The sequence below is a fragment of the Lepisma saccharinum genome, chromosome 1 (assembly GCF_977018435.1).
Source record: "Lepisma saccharinum chromosome 1, izLepSacc3.1, whole genome shotgun sequence".
Lineage (NCBI taxonomy): Eukaryota > Metazoa > Arthropoda > Insecta > Zygentoma > Lepismatidae > Lepisma > Lepisma saccharinum.
In genome coordinates, this window is record NC_139229.1 from 85,826,652 (window position 1) to 85,849,859 (window position 23,208).

General features: G+C 39.2%; 1 protein-coding gene across 1 annotated transcript; it reads right to left on the reverse strand.

Moving 5' to 3' along the window:
* Positions 1-11,802: 11,802 nt before the first annotated feature.
* On the reverse strand, positions 11,803-22,515 carry LOC145997317 (uncharacterized). Its single transcript, XM_083134226.1, has 2 exons — positions 21,928-22,515; positions 11,803-17,038 (listed from the first exon to the last, which is right to left on the reverse strand). The coding sequence occupies exons 1-2, from the start codon at positions 22,394-22,396 to the stop codon at positions 16,275-16,277; spliced, it is 1,233 nt and encodes a 410-aa protein (XP_082990352.1). The 5' UTR covers positions 22,397-22,515; the 3' UTR covers positions 11,803-16,274.
* Between the last annotated feature and the right edge of the window lie 693 nt (positions 22,516-23,208).

A 23,208-nucleotide genomic window follows, 5' to 3' on the forward strand; every position in this document is an offset into this window, starting at 1 on the left:
GCATTTAAGCGTGCTTAAGCGTTTGAGTTTCTTTTTAAGTCCACTTTATGCACAAAAAGGCTAATCGAGACTGGGCCTACAGTTTAAAGTGCGATCCAAACTGCTTTGTCCCTCCACCGGGTATCGAATCCGAGACACCTTGATTATAAGGCAACGACGTTACCAGAGCATCGGGCAGGCACATGTATGAAGCTATGATGAAAGCACCGTTTATGACAATTATGACCACGTCAAAACCCCTCCTGAGTTATTTTCTGGGCACGTCCTTCCCTGTGTAACCATCATCCACCATAATAGCGATCAGCCAAAACAGAAAAAATCTTCGTAAAAAGAATTATAATTGCCTCTCTTTATTTTACCATTCATCAACATTATTGTAATTTACGCAGAGAAGCACGAAAGGGACGTAAAATAACAAAAATAATTAAAATACCGAAGTGGCGACATTTTTGTTGGTCTATAAAAGTCACTTATGTGCCAGTAATTTTTACGTTGGACTAAAAAAATCACTTGTATGACCTAGGCTAAGTGATTGCAGTTGAAAAGTGTTAAAATAATAAAGAAACTCTTCCGCCTAATGGAATTGCCAATAACGGCTGCACCACAAGGGGGGTCGAATGTGTAGCAATGTAACACGATCCTTTGTAAACAATCCTCACTCGTCGATGCGTGCAGCAGCTGTGCCATGCTTTGAACAGACTGCGAGAGATCTCTCGTCAAGGGTTTATAATAGCTGGAGCAGATCGGTGACTCAATCGTCAAACAATGGCAGAAAGCAATTCACGGAAAGCCTACTTAACCGGAAATTTCGTGGTGTGACCGCAAAATCGTGACGTCAACGATTGAAATAGTTCAGTCTTGTTTTCCTCGAAGTAGCAAAGAATCGTAAAGCAGCATCGAAGTTTAATTGTCGTTCGCATTCCATAACTGTAGAAATGCCTCTGGTGAGACATTCCCGAGCGCCATTTGTCATTGAAGGCATGGACGGCGCCAGAAATTTTCGACCGGGTGGGCAGAAGCTCCTTATTGATAGATTAGGGTGGGCAGTATAAATGTAAGACCATGTATGTGTACGTATGTATCCCCCTCTCTCTTACACTCCCGATTTTCCTCTTACTTCTTTTTCCTTTCCTTGTTTTCCTCTTTATTCTTTTCTAATCTATTCTCGCATCTTGTTCCATTTCCTTTCGTTTTGTCTCTGATGGACACAAGGAAGTGTTTACACATGCGCAGCCATACCCCAGCCATACATTCTAATGTATGCATGATAATACAGTGAAATAAATTTGAATTATATTTAAGCTTGTGTTGCAAATACAAGGCACATACTTGATTTTATGTATTCGGCGACAATGATAGAAAGTGCGATGGTAGACAATCGTGCAGTTTCTCGTAATTTAAATGCATGTTCCTGAGCATAGTATTTTCATCGTATGAGTTTTTAACTGAAAGAGTATTCTTACTCCTTAGGGGTCACTTTTCTTGGCTTACAAGGTTTGTACAACTGAGAAATCTATCTGAATGTTTGTAGTAGCGGCGATTGGGTGCCAACATTTGAGGGGCAAGGACAATATACTTTTTTTTTGGTAGAAAAGGCTTAGCATAAAAAGGCCATAGTGCAGGGGCAAAATTTGGCGAGGGAACCGCATCCCCCACTTCCCGGTTCTCCTAATCGCCGCCACTGAATATTTGGATTAAAATGAACGTCTTATTAGGAATGATTTAAAACACACACGGAAATCAAATTCTTTGTTCATTGTCCATGAAGTATTCCTAGGCTAATGAAAGGCTATTTTGACAGAACTCACAAACAAGTAAGATCGAAAAATCTGTTCAGAATTGAAGAGATTATTAGCTAAGTTGTTATTCATTTTCTGAACTGTCATGTTACTAATGCGGGAGAAGCAATACACGTATGGTTGGTTACATGAACATATTTTTTGAGGTAACAAAATGATTTAGGACACAAGGAATTCATCGAAGTTGATCACCGTGCCAGTAATAATTCACCTATTTTTCATAATGACTTGGGTTGCATGGCGTGACCATTTCGAACACACTAGAATGTCAACCTCTATCCTGTGCAGCACACCCTGGAAACGTGATTTTTCAGGCAACGAGTCCCTGGTGCTTGGAACCACTGTCAAAGTAATAATTTATTAGGGTTTGTATTTTGAGTGTCAGCTTGTGTTTGATTTCGCCCCTTCGTAACTTTAATCTAATCACCATTGAACCTTATCGTCGTCATTATCAAAATTAGCAGAAAAATGACTTTGACCCATTGGCTGTTTAAAGGTTATATATGACCCATGGTGCGGATTACAACATTCACGTGCTTTTAGGACCTTCATACTTGTATGTGAGGTTGTAAACGATGACAGATGTTGAGACAATGAAATGTCATGTGGAAGAAAACCCACCCCTCCCCCTTTCTCTAATATGCAAATTAGCTATTTTTAGCCAAAATGCAAATTGTACAGTGGGATCCATGAGTATTACCGTGCAAATTGTCCATGACTACTTTTATTAATTTTTCTATTACATCCTATGTGTTTTTTAGCGATGAATCTTTGTGTATGCTGGTGCAGAAGTTGCCAACAGCTTTTTTTGAGTTTTATTTTAATTCTTGAAGCTCTTATTGGGTCAAATAGAGTGCATGAACGTGGTGGCGGACAATTTGCACTGTAATACTCATGGATCCCACTGTACATATTGCTTCATGTTTCAGCTTGTATGAGAACTAGAACTTGAAACAAGTTTCGCTTTGTTGCAAAAGGTCTACTCTTTGAAAACAATGCAAATGTTTGCGCCCTTTTTCCAAAATAACGGGAGAAGAGGGTGCGAACGCCAGATTTTTTTTTCATTGAAATTTTGGGACTTGGCCCCTCTCAACCCCGTTTTTCTCACTTGGGCTTTCTGAATTGTACACGGTCGCGTGCTCTGATGTTTTTGCTTTCAAACAAAAGTTATCCGAAGTAGATTGCTCAAATAGTATCAGAGACATAACGTTTTTCTGAAATAAGTGTAAAAATTAAAAATCGCGTGCAAAGGCCGCCGCGAGAAAGGGGTTACTTTCGAAAACCGGCTCGGCTGTTTAAAGGTTAAATATAACAAATCAACCACAACTTACTCTTCCAAAAATGGAGTTGCATTAGTTCATACCTCTTAGAAAGTTGAGATGGTAGTTTCAATTGCACAGGATTTCATTAGTGGATCAAGTCAAGGCAGCTAATTCCGTGAACAATGATGTTGTTTTCCCAAAGTCTCAAATATTTGCCTCAGGCAATCACCCTCCTAAAATGGACGCATCTTCTGTGGTGATAAAATGCCACGTTTGGTGCGAGTTCTTTCTGTATATTTTCCCCCAAAGGCATAAACGCTGTCGCATTATAATGAAGACGTCCTGTGAGGACTCCCCCTCCTCTGGTGGAAGCACAATGCACACTGGTTCCACGTTAAACTGTAGGTTTAGTCCCGATTAGCCTATCTGAGCATAAAAGTGGATTTAAAAACAAACTAATAAAATCGTCTTCTGGATACTTCGTGACATAACTTTTTTCTTTACTTCAGCTGCATCTACAGATTCTGTTGACATTTTCGGCTGATTCATGTGGCAAAATTTATGTATGGAACGAGGATTTCTAAATAGGATAAGCCACTCATTAGCAATTGAATAATTCTGTAGCTTTTTCCATACATAACTGGTTTATTAAAATTATTCACTGCAGTATTGTAGTGATTATTGTGATTCCTTCTTATTAGTAAAATGAATATAAAGTTGATATTTCGGATACTATATTGATATTTGAAGATAAGAAGTATATAAAAATTGTAATGAAATAAAAAAAGGGACACTTCTGGAATTTTAGTGCAGAGCTAATTAAAACTATATTATACTCTCTAGGTTTATGACTTCAGCAACAGAAGCCTTCCATCTGTCCCTATTCGGGGCAAGATCAATCCAATCTTTTCGATCCTTGCCGATTTCTTTTAGGTCCATCTCAACGTTATCCCTCCATCCTCGTCTTGGCCTTCCTACAGGTCTCTTACAATCAGGTTTCCCAACAAGAATCCTATAAACTATTTTTTTCCTCTGCCATTCGTGCCACATGGCCTGCCCATCTAAGTCTTCTTGATTAAATTATTCTCATAATAATAATTAAAAAGTCAAAATAATATATTGTGTTGCCGGTGGAAGTAACGCTAAGATGATGATTTTATTTGTTTATTTAGAGATTATTTTAACCATACCCAGGCCGGGATTTATATACGTATGTGGAGGCCCGGAGCTGCAGTCCTCAAGTTCGACCTAAATTCTGATCTAACCCTGATCATACCCTGCATAATTTTGAGCCTCCTAAGCCTACTAACTGCTTTTAATCATGGAAGTATTAATTTGATCACAGTTTTTGTTTCAAAAGCTCTAGTATTTACTTTCACTTTCTAATGACAAAATTGGCTTTTTATGGGTTGATAATATGTGAATATTTTTAGCATAGATAATATTCACAAGTAAAATATATATGTTATGAACACCAGAATACACTTATTTATCGAATTATTCATATATCTCCAAGTATATGTACTTATTGAATTTGATTGGGTGGGCAATCGGGTGGGCACAGGAATTTTTGGGTGGGCGCTTGCCCACCCGTGCCCACCCCTGGCGCCGTCCCTGATTGAAGGGAATATTTTTATTTCGATCACCCTCTCCCTGACTCTCTTGCTTTGAAGAAAATGAAAGATATTAATCAACGTGTTGGAACATCTCGGCAACTCTGGCTAGAAATTGCAAAAACACGCGGGGTGAGCTAATAAAATAACGGCGACGACGACCTCTTCGAATATTGGTCCTGGTTGTAAAAGTATCTAATTAATTGTCAATTTTGATAATCTCCTTTCAGAGGACTTGCGTTTGTTCCATTAATTCAGATGTAATCAAGGATTAAAGACGAGTAAGAAACAACAGTATCGCACGGACTTCTCTGCATTTTCTTACAGTAATGAAATTCAAAGTTGACAGCCAGAAAATTGCAGTTCAGGATTGAACTATAAGTTAAATTTGGATTAGCTTCTGTGCAGAGTGGCACTGAAACAAATTTTGTCACACTGTACATGGTTTTGGTCAATGAAGACTACACTCAAATATAACATGTACGGACTGTGGATATTCGTACTTAAGTGAACATACATTGGATATCACCACTTCTCTATTTTATTGAAATTTGCATAAATAGCGTCACCTTCAAGGCCTGATCCAGATTTGGATTTGACCAAGATTGGCCGACTTGTTTTAATGTCTCTCCGGCTCAGGCAGGGATCTTAAAGGTCCAAAAACACACAAATTCTAATGGGATCTATTCGGTTTCGCTGCAGGACCGGAACCTTTTTTCTCGCACAATTTAAATTCGGTACAAGTTGCGTATTGTTTCTATGAAAAAAGTTCCTGGACCGTATTTAAATTCATCCGGAAAAAGGTTCCTAGACCGTATTTAAATTGATCCGGAGAAAGGGTTCCTGGACCGAATTGAAATACTTCGCAGATAAAAAGGTTCTTTACAGTCAAGAAGCCATTTACGCTTGCTGATTTTCTCTCCTTGACCGGAATTGAATTTATTTAAAATTCCTGGACCTTTAACAACCCTGTGCTGAGGTAATGATATTTTCAAAGGTAAGTGAACTAATAGGTGGAACAAAAAATCATTACGGCGATAATGCAGCATGCAGAATATAACAATGTAATTAAATTATATCATTTGTAAGTAATTTAAACAATCAATACACATAAGTTATGTCATAAAAATGAAGTTACTGTTATATTCACAGTGGCGAGTCTGTAACAATGAAAATTTGATAAAGAATCTATCAATTGCCCTGGTAACACTTTACTATACCGGAGACGGATTTCTTCAAATTTACAGGAGAAAGTACTTACGCAAATCATTTTCTGTAGCGTTGTTGATGTTCGGGAATGAAGTTTTGATCCCTTTTAATGCGAATGCATGTGGTTTTCTACGAAAACGACGCGCTATTGCTGCTGCCGCCATTTGCTTTCTGCACGAGAGCACAATACGCTCTCGTATTGTCCGTATATGCTAAATTGAACGAAATGAGTGCTAATGAAACCTAACCTAACAGGCCTAACCTAACCTAGTAGGCATACCTTGTCTCCGTGATGGTTCGTGGGGCTATCGTGAATTTTTGGGCTAACGTCAATGGTTTTTGTGGCTACCCGTGGATGGTTTGTTGGAAATAAGGAACAACAGTAAGTACTCGTTGATGTAAGAAATATGCATTATTTTCGTTAGAAATTCATTATTTCACCTAAAGAAATGTTCCGCAATGCAGAATAGTACGTTAGCAATGTAAAAAATTGTGAAATAAATCATTGATAGGTGTCTCCGGTATAGTAAAGTAGTACCATTGCCCTTGCACAACTTTGATCATTAACGATGGCAAATTTACTAAGGTTAAGCTCAACGCTGCCTCAAGCTAAGGAAATTATTTTTTATTCCTTTGTTTCAGCCTCCTTAACATAATTTACGTACAAGGGCAACTTTATTTAATGACAATAAAGTGACTTATCTTCGTATATAGTTTTCACATACACTACTACGTAACAGTCGTTTCTACATTTCATTAATGCGCATAGTTGGTAACTGATTTTGATGTAATGGTAAAAACATACCCGTGATTGATATTTCTGTTTAATAACGTTGTACATTTGTCTCTCAGTTCATGAGTAATACATGAAAACGAAAGATAATATTGCTAAAATATACTTATTCCTTTCGTTGTCCAATTTTATCGATTCAGTCTTAAACGTTTATTTCGCATTTGTGTTTTAAGCTTCACAGGTAGCTACGTACAGTGGGATCCATGAGTATTACCGTGCAAATTGTCCATCACCATGTTCGTGCACTTTATTTGACCCGATAACAGCTTCAAGAATTAAGAGAGAACTCAAAACAAGCTGTTGACAACTATTGCACTTGACAAAAACTGTCCTGAAAAACAACGCCAAAAGGAAATAATCAAAATTATGACAGTTCAGAATGTTACGTTTAACGAAGCTATGAAGAAAGTCCCAAAAATTAATTATATGTATGGATATGAACAGATATCTACTGGCCATGTTCAGGAAATAGAAAAGACAGTAATGCCATTTACATATGCTTCGATATCTAACAATTCGAGTAGCACCTCATATCATAATAATATAATACAAGATCAATACAGTGTATCAGTGGCGTATGCTGAGATCAAGATCAGGGCTATCTCCAAATATAGTAGTGTTTCAATTTTAAATGAAAATGTATCCGGCAAAAAAGAGGGGGGGGGCTCTTCCTCATTCATTTTGGATTTTTTTTGTTTACATCGATATCTTGCCATTAAAAACAACAATAGTAGGCAATGGACATAAACTATTTCGTGCTTATTTATAAAGAGGAGCGGTCTATAACATGCAATATGTAGGACCTACATGCGAGTATGAAATAATAATTAACTTCTTACCTTACTTGAAGATAAACTCCATTCTTCCCTCCTTTTCCGTGAATTTTTTTTTCACTTTATCGAAGAATGTGTCCTCACATGAATTTCTGATGTTGATTAGAACCCCTATCTCAATAGACATTATAGCTAAATTGCTAAGCCGCACTTGTCCCTGTGTTGCTCATTGTGGCCCCTAAATGCACATTCTTGCTTCCCCAGAAATGCTATTGCATCAATTAATCTTCTTATAATAATTCTGTTTTCCTTCACTTTTTCATTATGCAAACTGTCAGCAATCTTCTTTTGCAAATTCAAGGAATGATCAATTCTTTGAGAACCGAATGTCTGTAAGTTACTGAACGCACGTATATGACTAAGTGATTTTTGGTGTTTATGGCAAGCAGTTACCAAATAGTTTAAATTACTAAATCCTGTTGTATTCTAAGGACTTTTGTCGGTAGAAAAAAGCAAACATGCCCAGCAATACAACTTATTAAGTGCACTCGACTCAGTCAACCAAAGATATTTTTGGCAGCTGGTCTCGTGAAAACGCCTAATATATACCGTATTTTTGTCTTTCTGCACGACTGTAAGGTCCGGAAGAGGTGGAAGAGGCCTACCTGTCTATTATTTGCATCCTATCCTCGTAAGGAAGCCGTGAGAATGGCGTCTTTGAGACAAGTTCGGTGATTAAATCCATTTTCACACGCCCACGGAACAAAAACACAGAACAACACAACACATGTCAAAAACACAGCACAACAAAAGGGCCTCGATCACTGATTTTTTTTTAAAAAAGGATTCCCATCCATGAACACGATACGCGGGCGACACAAAGAACTCGGATCTCGGACACAACAAGTTTGACCATATATCCCTTCCTTTTGCGGAAACTACCACCGACCCGCGTGGTTGAAAACACGTGCGTGAATGGTTGCTATGACAACATGGATTGTTTATGTTGCCAAACGTATTTCATTGGGATGACTCGGGCCGAAACCCCCACCGCGAGGGCGAAGGTTTTGACATTTTGACAGCGGGGGGAGGTGGGAGGGGGGTTGCTTGAAACAGAAGTAAACAGGATGGCAACATGGCTGACGTCATCAGAATGTCCCATATAGCTGCGATCGGCTGCGACCACAGTCGAATTTCATGGAGAAGCAGAGTGCCACCTTCAGGGGAAAATCACTAAATTTGGCGGATTTATAATGCTTGTATGTGACGAAATTCATGGAACTGGAAGAGAGACGGGCAATGCTCGAAGGGATGGAGGGGGGGGGGAGGTGATGTAATTTTCATGAGGCATCCCCCAGCTTGAATAATTTGCATTGACACCCCCGCCTATAATTTCTTTTCCAGCGATCTAGCGAATTTCGTATTTCCATTGTTGGCAACACTACAATATCGCCAGGATGCAGCGAAGTCTTCACTCTCCAGCGCTTGGGTTTGGAAGCCAGCACCAGGGACCACCAAGGTCGTCCCTGCCAGCACAAATACGTCATAGGTTGAAAGGACCGCCTGCTGGTTCAAAGACTTTATCCTCAGACGAAGAAGCCTGGCGATAAATAAAGACGACCTTACACTAGCGCTTTCCCCTTTGGTCGTAACTTGAGAGTGAAGCATCGGTTAAATTTGCTAGTCGATTATTTCCTGTATTTTAATATGGGCTTCGGCGATAGCCTAGGTAGCCTAGAATATACGCGCCTGCAGTGTATGTAATAAAAGGCCATTGTACAGTTCAAAGAAAGCTGGAAAATATTTGGAAGAGACTGAGTCTTCTCAAGGAAAACGCCAGAAATCTTCTCAAACATTGAAACCATTTGGACAAAATGAATATAAAAAGAGAATGACAAGCCCTGATTATTCTTTGTCAGGATCTCGAAAAGACAATGCTCCGGATTTGTCGACAACATGCCAACAAAATAAATTATTTGTTCTTGCAGAGGCGGCTCAAGCTATCCAGCCAAATCGGGCACAAGAACAAAATTCTACAAAATTCCTAAATAATTTTTCATTATTTATAGAACAATTATGTAGCCTAGCAGGGACTTCGACATTGAACGTTAACCAGGACTGGACTTGCATTGCTACAAGTATTTTGCAATACTTATTTCAACAACCAGCATGCCAGACAAAGTCTTGAAAATGTTACAATGGAATATACGAAGTTTAATTCCTAATAGACATAATTTACAACATATTTTATCTTATTTTTCTGCAGATGTCCTTCTTATACAAGAAACGTGGTTGAAAACTGACTCAACATTGAAGTTTAAAGGTTACAATTGGATAAGAGATGATCGTTTAGATGGATACGGTGGTTCAGCTATAGGTGTTAAAAGAAATATACAGTATGACATTATTTTGTTTCAAAATATAAACAGTCAAATTCAGATTACAGGTGTTCGGATTGCTGATACGTCTTATGTATCAATTTACTGCCCTCCCACAGTGCACCTCCCTGTTACAGTGTGGCAGAATATCGTTGGGCAGCTTCCACCAAACACTTCATTTGTGCTGGCAGGGGACATTAATGCACACCACCCTATGTGGGGCTGTTCTCTAACTGATCGATCTGGTAAAGATTTGTATAATTACTTGCAAGATTCCTCAGCTGTATTACTCAACGACGGGACACCTACAATAATCTCAAGACCTAATGAACAGCCGAGTGCTCCAGACATAACTATTACCTCAAACGATATAGCTTCAAAAATCCATTCGAGTGTATTAGAGAAGTGTTACAACAGTAATCACATGCCAATTATGATAACCTTTCAACATAATAAAAATATAACGTGGTTTACTATGCGCTCTGAACAAAACAATAGTCAATATATATCAAGGAGGGTTGAATGGCAGAAATTCTCCGGAAATGTAAACAATGCAATAAAGAATAAATTGTTGAAACAAGAAGTATCGTATGACACATTGGTGTCTCTCATTCGACAAGAACAAATAAATGCAACAGTATCTAATTTTGGATCTAGAAGAAAAGTGACTCCGTGGTGGACAACGGATTGCCAGAAATGGGTAAACGAACGACAAAAAGCATACATAAATTATAAGGAGAATCCTACCATCAATCATTTTATTAGATATAAAGAAATTGCAGCAAAAACTCAGAGGTTCCTAAAGAAATCAAAATCATACTTTTGGAAGTCATTTTGCTCTACATTAACTAAAGATTCTTCTATTTCAGTGACTTGGAAAATAATAAGAAGTATGTCCAATAATAATACTTGTCATTATTTTGGAGGAGATATCAATTCAGCCTGGATAAAAGAATTTCACCGCAAGTTGACACCAGATACGGTTGAAACTAATCTTTGTCAATTGTTAAACTCTATGAAATATCCAGAAACATCCACGTTAGAATCGCTATTCACTATGGATGAATTAGAATATGTTGTTCATAAACGAAAGAAAACGTCTCCGGGTTTAGATGGTATTACATACGAATGTATTCAACACTGGCCTTTGAATGGATATGAAATTTTACTAAATACATACAATTCAATATGGAATAGTGGAGAAATTCCATTACAGTGGAAAGAAGTGGTGATAATACCCATATTAAAACCAGGTAAACAATCAGGAATACATACGAACTATAGACCTATTGCAATGTCATCATGCCTTGCTAAATTATATGAACATTTAATATTGAACAGACTCACATGGTGGGTCGAATATAATCAGAAATTACCGAAACATCAGATGGGATTTAGGAAAGGAACTGGAACAGTAGATGTATTAGCGACACTAATTTTAGATATATGGCTATCTTTCATACGGCGAGAATTTTGTATCGTAGTTTTTCTCGATCTAAGTAGCGCCTATGATTCTGTCCTTCCAAATATACTGTTACAAAAATTGGAGAAAATGAACGTTCCACGTAATTTTATAAAAAAGTATTCTTGGATTATTATTGGCACGTAAGTTGTACATTCGATATGGAGGACAGTTATCCACCGCACGTTATACACATAAAGGTCTACCACAAGGCGCAGTGCTGAGTCCCATGCTATTTAATATGTACACGGCAGATTTAGGCTCAAAAATTCTTCAACACACTCGTCTATTACAATATGCAGATGATATTGTTATATACACTAGTAGTAAAAATATTCAAGAAGGGGCTCAAAAAATTCAAAAATCTCTGGATGAATTATCATCATGGTGTGATATCAATGGAATTGAAGTAAATCCAGACAAGTCTTCGGTGGTAGTTTTTAATAAGAAGAGATCTCATTCATGCATATCAATAAATATAAACGGAAAAACTATTAGTCAACAAAGAAGTCATACATTTTTGGGACTTTTATTAGATGAAAAACTTAAATGGAAGTCACAAGTAGAACTGGCACAATGTAAGGGATCTCAAGTGTTTAACATAATAAAAATGTTGACAGTTAAGAAAAAGTGGGGTGCTGATCCTAAATTATTACATCAGATCCATAAACAGATGCTAAACTCAAGACTAGAGTATGGTTCCTTTATGTACAATGATAATTTAAGTTGGGCTTTTAACACGCTATCTTCTATCCAATATAGCAGCTTATCCAGGATTTATGGCCTTTGAAAAGGAACTCCAAAACAAGCAACTTTCGTAGAAGTGGGAGATCCACCATACAAACTTAGAGTTAAATATCTTGCGAGCAAATTTTTACTTAAGAAAATTGCCAACACGACATCTCCGATCATACCAAAACTTCAATTGTTAGACTCTTTGATGCTCAACAGACGTACAGCAAAATATAAATCCAGATTACCTATACTATATTATGCTTATAAGGACATTAATAAATTTCAAGCTAATATTATTCGTTTACCTAATGCACCATGCTTCATGACAGACTACTTTAATATGATATCTCCCATGAGGATTCATTTTCCTGCCTACCCAAGTAGAGTTTTCAGGAAGACAATCCCTACAATTTCAAATAATATATATCAAGACTACATACATTCAAAATTACAATGTGAATATCACATATATACAGATGCTTCAAAATCAACGTCTGGAAAAACAGGAGCAGCATTTTACTGTGATAATTCTGCAGAATTCAAAATTTTTCCTTTGCCATCGTATCTGTCAATTTACACTGCAGAAGCTTTTGCAATACGACAGGCATTGCTTTATGTACAAAAGAAGAAGTTAAATTCAGTTCTAATTGCAACCGATTCAGCCTCTGTGCTAAATTCTTTACAGTTTGCATCATGGTCATGTCATACGGAATGGTACATTGTTAACATAAGAATACTCACACGGAAATTATCGAGATTGGGATATGATATCAACTTTATTTGGACACCTGGACATTCTTTAATAGAAGGGAATAATATAGCAGATACTTTGGCAAAATACGCAGCGAATCAAACAATCCAACGGCCGCTTTCAATAAAGATTCCGTCCGTAGTTTTGGAATCACACACTAGAAAAATACTATTTACTGACTGGCAAAACTTGTGGACAAATACTGGCACTCAATGCGGTAAGGCCTACTATTCTATACAAGAAAGAATTCCAAAGGAATGTTGGTTTAAACAGATTCAACTCTCCCGGAGTTCCCTCACAACTATAATGCGCTGCAGGTTAAATCACACTATCGCCGCAGCTCATCTGTACAAGAAGAATTTAGTGACTTCGCCAGTTTGTTTGTGCAATGAATATACTGCAACTCCAAACCACATTATATTTCAATGCAAACTTTATGAAACTTACAGAGAACCATTTCTACAGGAATTGTACAGGAGTGGACATCAAGCGCCACTGACACTGCCTTGTTTACTGACTTCACCTTCATCCTCGGTAATCTATATTCTTACAAAATATCTTAATAAGTCTAATATAATTCTGTAAAAGTGTAATGAAATTTGGAAACTATTTATTATGAAAGGAATAATTGTGAGTAAATATTATGTGCATACATGTATATAATACCAATTGATAAATTGTTAACTGGTGCATGGATTTTGTCCACAACCAATAAATATTTTATAAAAAAAACAAAACTATTGCACCAACATACATAAAAATCCATCACGAAAAGCATACAGGATGCAAGAGAAAAATTCATGAAAATAGTCGTGGACAATTCGCACGGTAATACTCATAGAACCCACTGTACAGTGGGATCCATGAGTATTACCGTGCAAATTGTCCATCACCAGGTTCGTGCACTTTCTTTGACCCAATAAGAGGTTCAAGAATTAAAGAAAACTCAAAACAAGATGTTGACAATTTCTGCACCAGCAAACATAAAAATCCATTGCTTAATATTAAAAACACATAAGATGTAAGAGAAAACTTAATGAAAATTGTCATGGACAATTTGCACGGTAATACTCATGGATCCCACTGTATAATTGACTAAAGCATTCCTTTAATAAGGAAATCAGTCATAATGTTTACGTACTTGCCCGTGATATATTCCTAAGTGTAAAATTTCCTCTTCCAAATGGCTTCTTAATTGGCTATGCAATGGTGACGAAAATGCACGTACATTCTTTTCACTTTTCTTGAAATTTCCATAGCATCGTAGAATAAAGCATATCTACATAATTGAATACATGGATCAGTTTCGTCTATATCGGCGTTCTAAACAATACGTCCCCATTTCATACTGTCTCTTGCCGCTGTCACCAGGGTCTCAATGTCACATCTACTAGACTCGCCTAATTTACCCAGAGCAGTTTTTGTGGGCCTCCCTTATCGCACAAAACTAGCAACCTTGTGTTCTGACGTCACTGGGGAATGCTTATATTGTTAGTCTAAATGCCTAAGTTGTAGAGTTAGGTTGGCTAGGTTTAGTTCTCTTAGCATAAATAATACATTTTTAGTGTATTTATGCTAATAGAACCAAACCTAACAGACCTAACCTAACAACGTAGGCATTCCTCGTCTGGTCAGAACGTAAGGTTGCTTTAGTGTTGTGCGATAAGGGAGACCCCCTCCCCCCAGCTGTTGTTGCCTTCCATCCGAAATGCTTGGACTTCGTACACCTGTGGGAATATCACTGCCAGCTAGCAGGGACGGGCGAACTGGTATTTTTAGCTGTCAAACACCCACAGAACTGTTCATTGAAGATTATTGTTGGTTAGAAGTCTCAGGAAAAGTTTTCACTGAAGACCCATCGCTTGACATCAAGGATCGCCATTTATATTTGTTCACTATTTATTTTTACTTTAGGGCGATTACCTCCTTCGCCATGTTGTCACAATTCTGATATCGATTTCAAATTAATTTATCTTACACACAAATCAAATTTTGAAATGAAAGACCCAAATGGATTGCATCCTATATTATCACTCCTGCTACTACTTAATAATAATAATAACAATAATAATAATAATGTGGAGCTTGTCATTGAAGGTGACTTTTCAGATGTACTTCATTTTTCTGTAACTAGTGGGATGTTTCTTCTCACGTAGACGTGTGAAAAATTATACCAGTGGGTCTGTCTGACGTCAAGGTTTCCAGGATTCAGCTTAAAAATAGCTTGCTATTATTCTTTCCTTTCGAGACAAATGGAGCAAAAATAAAGCTTCAAGTCTCCCGTCGATTCTTTACAATTCTTTTTTTCACAGTCATGGTGACGCCTTACATTTGGCAAACGTGAAAAATGTCTTAACGCTGTGCAAAATGTCACCGCCCACGCGCTGGAACAAAATCTAATTCCTTTCCGTTCCGTCATGCCACCTGATCATGACCATTTTGGCAAATGTCGTAACTTAATTCTTATCTGGAAATCCCAAATCGGTAGCACTGACAAGGAGTTCCGAGTGTTGCAACAGCGCGCAGATTTGCAAATGTTTCGTGGGAAGGGGGAATGACTTCCTTGTCGGGTGAGGATTAATGTTGTACAAATAGAAGGATACCAGGAGCTGAATGTTAACAGACATACTGAAGGACAACCAACCGCGCCCGTTTTTGTGATATAACTCTATTGTTCTATGCCCAAGTTTGGTTTGAGAGCTTCCTCCAAGACACCTACAATAAATATCTCCATCTGCAGGGATGTATCATAACCATAAGGTGTGGGACTCAATTCTTGCACTTTTTAAACTCGATCAAGAAATTTTATCTGGGAAAATTCAAGAGCTGTATATATTAGCTATGGCGTGTTATCTACTATACTAATTTGCTTTAAATATGTTTTTTTAAAATTTATAATTTAATATCGTGTTTACAAACTAGAGCCACAGTCAAAGGCGCTAAAAAGAAATAAGATTTTGCAAATTAACTGTACGAATTATCTGATTCATTATACATAATCACCGCTGCAAACCTGCATTTCATTTTTAAAGTAGGTTTTGTTTAAACCTACTTTATACACAGATAGGCTAATCGGAACTGAACATACAGTTTTGAGTGGAATCCGAACCACTATGAACTTCTACAGGGTATCGAAACCAGGACCCCTTGATTGCAAGGCAACGAAGTTACTACAACACTATTGGGGAGGACCTATTATATTTAGTTCTGACGAACCTGATATTATACATTAACCATTAACCTTAGCGTTTCAACAGCACATTTCTTACTCCAATTCCGATAGGATGTAACGTCAAAAGTATTATTCAACATTTCAGATGTAAATGTAATTTAGGCAAAATTTTATGCACTAATCATACAATATTTCGAAGAAAGTGTTTTTGTGCATCCTGTTTCCCAAAATTTTAGTCACTTAAGTAACATTTAGTAGAGAATTAAACAAAATGCTGAAGTAAAATTGTAAAAAATAATAATAATAATAAACGACCACTAAGCAAAACTAATCTAAGTATACTGTGAGTTTAATGACAATACTGTCGTTCTTTATATACTCTCGAGATCTTATGACGTCATGTGGGAATCCAAGACCGACACATTCGTAATTGTCTCCCGAAACAGGGCGCCTCCAGTTCCAGCCACTGCAGAGGACCGTAGGGTCCCAGAGCCGCGAAGACAGATCCTGAGGATTCTTGGAGTGATCCAGGACGTTCACCTTGTGCTTCAGCTTGAAGGGCCAGTCCAAGGTCTCGTCGTAATCACCCTTCGTCACGCCCACGTGGATGTACACGTTCTCCCCATTTTGGCGCGGGAAGACCCTTATGTACATCCTGTAACCCCCTGGGTAGATGTAGAAGTTGGGACTTCTCAGAGAACGACGATGGTTCCAGCCGGTGAGCTTGTACTCCATGTCCCTTATGCTCCAATAGTACGTGAACACCCTATGACCGCTTTCCATTCTAATTGTGCTGTTGAGGCGCATAACCTCTGAATCCCTAAGGCTAGCTTCCTCTCTGACTTCACTCAAGTATCTCTCCGCGGCTTCGTTGTCGTCGAGGTCGCTTACGGTTCCCGCCGCAGCGGCGCTCTTGGAGCAGTTTCCGCCACCATTACGCAAGATGGCGCCAACGATCCTCCTGTGCTGCCTCCTCATCTGCTGCTCGTGATCTCCCAGTTTGTCTTCCATGTTAAGGATCATCGTCTTGATGACGTTCAGCTGCTCTCCTAGTTGCGTCTCCAGATTGTGGAACCTATCCTCTATGTCCTCTGAAAAAGAAGAAAAAAAGTTGTAAAGAATCGAGAATTGAAGGGCCTCACTTAACGCACAAGCCTCAACCAACCTTCCTGTCTTTCTCTTTTTCTGCAGTTTTTCGGGGCTTGACCAAAAATGTATTATTTATGTTAAGAGAACTAAACTTAACAAGCCTAAACTAACAACGAAGGCATTTAACCTAACAATGAATGCATTTCGGCAAACGTCAGAAGGTGAAGGCGGGGAGGTTGGTTGAGTAAGAACACACTTTAAACAGACCTCATACCGATACCAATACTATTACCGGTACCAATACCTGAAATTGTAACAATTAAAAGTTGTCCAAAATATTGATTAATATTAGTGAGTATTACACTCCAATTATAAACATAAACTTACCAGTGTTTTGCTTTAAAATATTTAAATAATACATCAGAATATTAAAAACAACTGTTACGTAATCACAAAATACAATTGAACCTGTGAGACCAAGAAGGGAAAGATTCCACTTTTTGAACAAAATGGGCTGAATACTTTGAATACATATCACAGCTAAAAAAAAGGTTTTAAAAACAAAACACTTATGGAATATTGTTACTATGGTTATGATGAATAAGTTTGTAATTGTAAGTTTCTTCATCCGGCTTTTAGCTTTCGTTGCTATGAGGTTTTTTAAATTATTTCCCGAAAGTAAGGTCGAGTGGAATCTTTCCCTTCTTGGTCTCACCGATTCAATTGTGTCACAAAATATTGGTACAAAATTAATAGAAATTTCGATTTTGCATATCTTCCAGGATATATAGACTTCGTGAAAGCGTCATCTTGCTGATCCCGAGAAAAAGATCAAAATTCCGGAAAAGTATCGGCCGGTATCTGTAAATAGAATCCAACCGATACTTTCCGATACCGATACATTGGCATTGGTACCGGTTCAGCCCATTGCATTTGCACAATCGTCCAAGAGTTGCTGAAACTTAACTTTAGTTGTTAATCAGTGGCGTGCACAAGGGGGGGGGGAGTTGGTGGGGGTTATAACCCCCCTTGACCCAGTATTACTAAAAAAAATAACATCAAATGCAGGAAAAGATGGCGAAATGAGGACTGACTACTAAAAAATGTATACCAAACCCCCTCCTTTCGAAAATCCTTGGCACGCCACTGTTGTTAATAACATGAAAACCGTGAGAGATTTGCATCACGTCCATTGACATTGAAGCCAGGCGACAAATATAATACCAGCGATCACACCTTGGTCAGTTCTGCCATCCAATCGTGAAATTCTAAAGGAGGAATCTTTTCGGGAGGGGGACAAACGACGCATATTTTCCCTCCTAATGGTGTTGCTCCCTCAAAAAAAGACTCCTTTAATATTTTTAGTACAAATATCTGAAGTATTAGGCGTTTCGCACAAACTCTGTTTTTGAACTGTAACACCACATAGTATCGTTTCAGAAACTTTGAATTATGTAACAGTGATAGTATGTCTCTTTTCATAAATGAGAATTCTGGAAAAAGCATATCTCGATAAACTAAGGTTTACATTGTAATAAAACAATGTAAATATCTCTTACTGTTTTATAATAGTTATAATGAAAGTTAGAGATCAGTAACTTTTGAATCACTCTATATAAGATATTTCAAAAACAATATATTTTAATGCTATAAGCATGGGGGTCAATTTTAATTTCTTACCTTCATTATTTTTTACTCTTTCTTACTCTATACGATCACGGTTCTGTAAGAGAGTATTTCAAGGATTAGTGTTGCCCACGAGACGAGACGAGACGAGACTTTGGTCTGTCTCGTCTCGTCTCGTGAAAATGCTGTCTCGTCTCGTGTCTCGTCTCGAAAATATTCGTTTGTCCCGTCTCGTGTCTCGTCTCGAAGGGTTCTGTCTCGTCTCGTCTCGTTTTTTCTCGTCTCGTCTCGTAAAAGTAATGCAGGATATTATGCCAACAAAAGTTGTAACTGGGAGACATCACAAATATTATTCTCGAAAATTGGTTAAACCTGTAATAACTTTGCTCACTCTAGCTATAGTGAGAATAAATATGATTCCTTAATCATAAGAACGTGAGTATATCAAATAAAGTTTGTTGATTATCAAAAGCTAGACAATGTATAGAATCTGCCTTGCTTTTCTAGCTCCTATCCACTCTTTATCCATCGTACACGCAGAGAGCTTTCAGACAGAAGGAACACGCGACAGGCGACAAGCCACACCGGGGTTTACACTGAAGTGACAAGCGACAGGATCCCCTTCCGTTCCGTCTATGATAGAAGTATTCACCGCACGGGCAGTACCAACAGATCGAGGCGATTCTACGCTCGATATTAAGAAAACGACCCAATTTGAGCGACACGCAAGCGACAAGAGACACGTGGTGCTTCGGTTCGGAAGGTTACGTTTAATGAGGGTTCGTATCCAAGCGAAACATGTTGCTTGTCGCTTCTCTCCTGTGACTTGTTCAATGTGACAAGCGACACGGAAGTATCACACTGAAGCACCGAACGACAGGGACACTTGTTTATAAGCAAGCATTCATCGTGCATGAGCGGATAACAACCCTCGCGACTATATTGTCTATACGATATCCAGAAAACGGCCTAAGAACAACAAGCAAGCGACAAGCGAGACGTGCAGCTTCGGTTCGAAGAGTTTGCTGTGAGGAAGATTTCTTCACACCAAAGTTACAGGCGACAAGCGACACGTGTCGCTTGGAAGCAAACTTTCAGTAGTCAATGCAACCTTTCGAACAGAAGACACACGGAATGCGGCACGTGTCTCTTGTAGCCTCGGTCCGTTGTTCACGGATGCAGGGTGAATGTTTCCTTCAGACTGAAGAGGATTGTGTCGCTTGTCGCTTGGGTGTGAATTGTTCGTGTCGCTTGTAGCTTCGGTGTGAAACTTCCACAAGATAGCTTTCAAGTTGAAGCGACAGGCGACAAGCGATACAGGGTTTTCACACCAAAGCAACAAGCGACACGCTCCTTTAGGGAGATTTCAGACCGGAGCGACAAGTGACACGCGACACATGTTGCTTTGGAACGAGCCAATCAACAGCAACGTTTCACAGCGTAGGAGCATGGCAGGTCGCACAAACCTGCGTTCGATTGGTGAAATCCTGAAGCGACACGTGTTACGGGTCGCGTGTCGCTTCGATGTGAAATCTCCCTTAGCCTATAAGCAAGCTTTCACTGTGAATTCACTACCAACAGACAGAGGTGACACAATGCAAGCTATTAAAAAACGGCCCAGTCCGAACGACACGCAAGCGACAAAGCAACATGTGCCCCTTGCCGGTCTAGTCGCTTCCGTTCTGAAGGTTGCATTTATTACTGTGGGTTCATTTCCAAATGACACTTGTTGCTGTCGCATGTGTCTTATTACTCCTATGACTTCAGGCAATTTTATGTTCGTTACGTCAAAGAAGAGTATCTAATTGCACTAGCTTCTTACTAGGTTTTTAGAGCCGCGGTGGTGTAGTTTTTAGGGCGTCTGACTGCCAGGCGGGAGACCCGGGTTCGAATCCCGGAGTGGGTGAATAAAGGTCGGAATTTTTCCGCATTGTCCCCGCATAAAACAGCTCCGGGGGTCAACAGCCTCATATCAATGGGTGCATGGGGGCAATCCTGGAGGGCAAAAGCGGCCGGAGTGTGATGCTGATCACTTCGCCTCCAAAATGACCTTTCCCCCACATCCCGTAAATGTGCCTTCATGGCACTGTGTTATATGCACTTGGTAGAGAGCTCTTGGGGTAGCAGATAGTTGCCAGATTTAAGGTATTCTGAGGAAATTTCAGTAGGAAGATACAGGGACACGAGGCTAAAATCTGGGGAAATTCGTTACGGACAACGTGTGACGAATTATACTTTTTCGAGGGGGAATCTTACAGATCTCTATTCCTGTAACAGAAGCTGTTTTGGGTTTCCAAAGAAAATGCTTTATTCCGAATAAATAAATATTTGCAATTGATTAGTTATTTTGTTTATATTTTTTCGAGACTTTCGAGACGAGACGAGACTTTTCAGGAGCCGTCTCGTGTCTCGTCTCGAAAACGAGACGAGACAGGTGGTCAGTCTCGTCCCGTCTCGAATTTTAAAAAACCTGTCCCGTCTCGTGGGCAACACTATCAAGGATGGTAAGTTTAACGTAACAAGTTGGATCTAGGGAGAGAGAAAAAATGAACAACCTTCCCATGCAGTGATCTTATTATCTGTGTATCAACTTTATCTACTGTCACTTACATTAAGATATGTCGCTCTACGGCCATATATACATATACGCAAGGAATTTAACTTTAACAACTCAAAAATATTGATTGTTTAGTCAATGATATTATTATTATCTCATTACATTTCAGTAAACTATTTTTGTGCCTCCACCGGGAATCGAATCCGGGGCCGTTGTGTACCAAGACAGTCTCTCTTGCATTTTCTCTCTCACGCACATTCCACACCTCTGTTGATATTGCCTGCATTCCACAGTAAATACTAAAATGAAACATGAGAAAGATATTTTTGTGTAAGTTATATCAATTTTCACTTTCAATATTTCTTATTTAGAGTCGCTTTCCTGCCTTGTTTAGCTAATCGCGACGATGAGGAAGAGTGAAGATATGATGAAATTGATGAAGGTACACACACAAAGAACACCCATGTCCAGGCTGGGATTCGAACCCGGGATCCCTGGCAATATCCATGCTATAGTATTTCGGCAGTCAAATTTACTCGTTGTGTATGTATAAGTTATGTAGAAGACTTACTTGGAATACAGAATCCCTGTACAAGCAGAAGGCTTTCTTAGATTACAGAGTCCTTAACTTGTTATGTAAAATACTTACTTGAATTTAAGACGCCTTAATTTGTAATTATCACTAACTTGATACGTAAAAAGACTTACTTGGATTACAAAGTCCTTTGAGAACCCTTGTCGCTGTTGCTTGTGCCGTGGCCACCAGCTCATCGGTGTTGATCTCGCACGTCGCATGCTGGACCTCCATCACATCCCCTTCCGCCTCTTGCCCCTCATTCTGGTTGTCAGCAGCGACGGGTCTGGAACTCTGGGCTCCGCTCGGTGATTCCCGAGGAGGACCGTGCCCCGAATCCTGGCTTCCTGCAGCGGCGGGTCTCGAACTCCGGAGCCCGCTCGACGATTCGCGAAGTGGGCCTTTAACGGCCTGACCCGTGAGTTGCGAGCTGTCCACAGGTACGTGTTGCGGCGTGAAATCGGTCACTCTACTAGCCGGGACTCGAAGCGGTTCCTTCAGGCTAGGATCGAGGATGCTCTGCCCGTCGTTCTTGAATCCCCAGCCGAACAACTGCAGAGGGAAGCACAGCAGCAGGACGACAATGCAGGCGAGGCGTGACATGTCTTCCCGTTTGTGAATGTGATCCGAACTGACCTGTGAGAGGGAGCCTTCGTGGTGGAAGCGCGTGATGGGTCTTTTTTTAGTTTGTGTATCGAAGCTTCTTTTCGGGCCTGCACGCGTTGTTTGTTTTCGCCGAAGGTTTCGTGAACCAGCGGCGTTTCATGATCACTGCCCCAGAGAAGGCTGAAAGCCAAGGGTGCCAGCCAGAGTTGCCAACTGCGGCGAAAAGTATCCAAACTCTTGATCATTTGAGTGGAGGGCTGAATTATCCAGTCAGTGATGAACTGAGCTTGAATTTCTGGTCTTTCTATTTTACGTCACTTTTCTACCCCTTGGGTTAATCGTGACGATAACGATGAAATGGATCGCTGAACAAACAAAAGGATATATCCATGCTTTATCCAGCGTTCGAACCTGGGACCTCTGGATTCGTAGCGCGTTATGCTAACCATTCTGACACGGAGGTCGGCGAATTCCTGCTCCTATACTTGCTCCCGGATACCCACCCATTGGTTAGATGCTTTCCGTCAATTTTGATAGTTATGGATATCTTTTGTTTCAATTATCCATGCTAAATTATACTATATTTTCACTTATGTGACGTTCTATTATTATTAGAAAAGTTGGACCAATAAACAATATAATTCTTATCAAGGTCGTGAGATCAGAACCGACACCGAGGCAGATATAGTATAGTCTAATATGGTTTGGAAAACTCACTGACGTCTCCACCCATAGTAGAGTTTCTCCACTACAGAACTCACCAAACAAAATTTTCCTTTTAAAAAATTTGGAAATACTCGAAGTGGAAA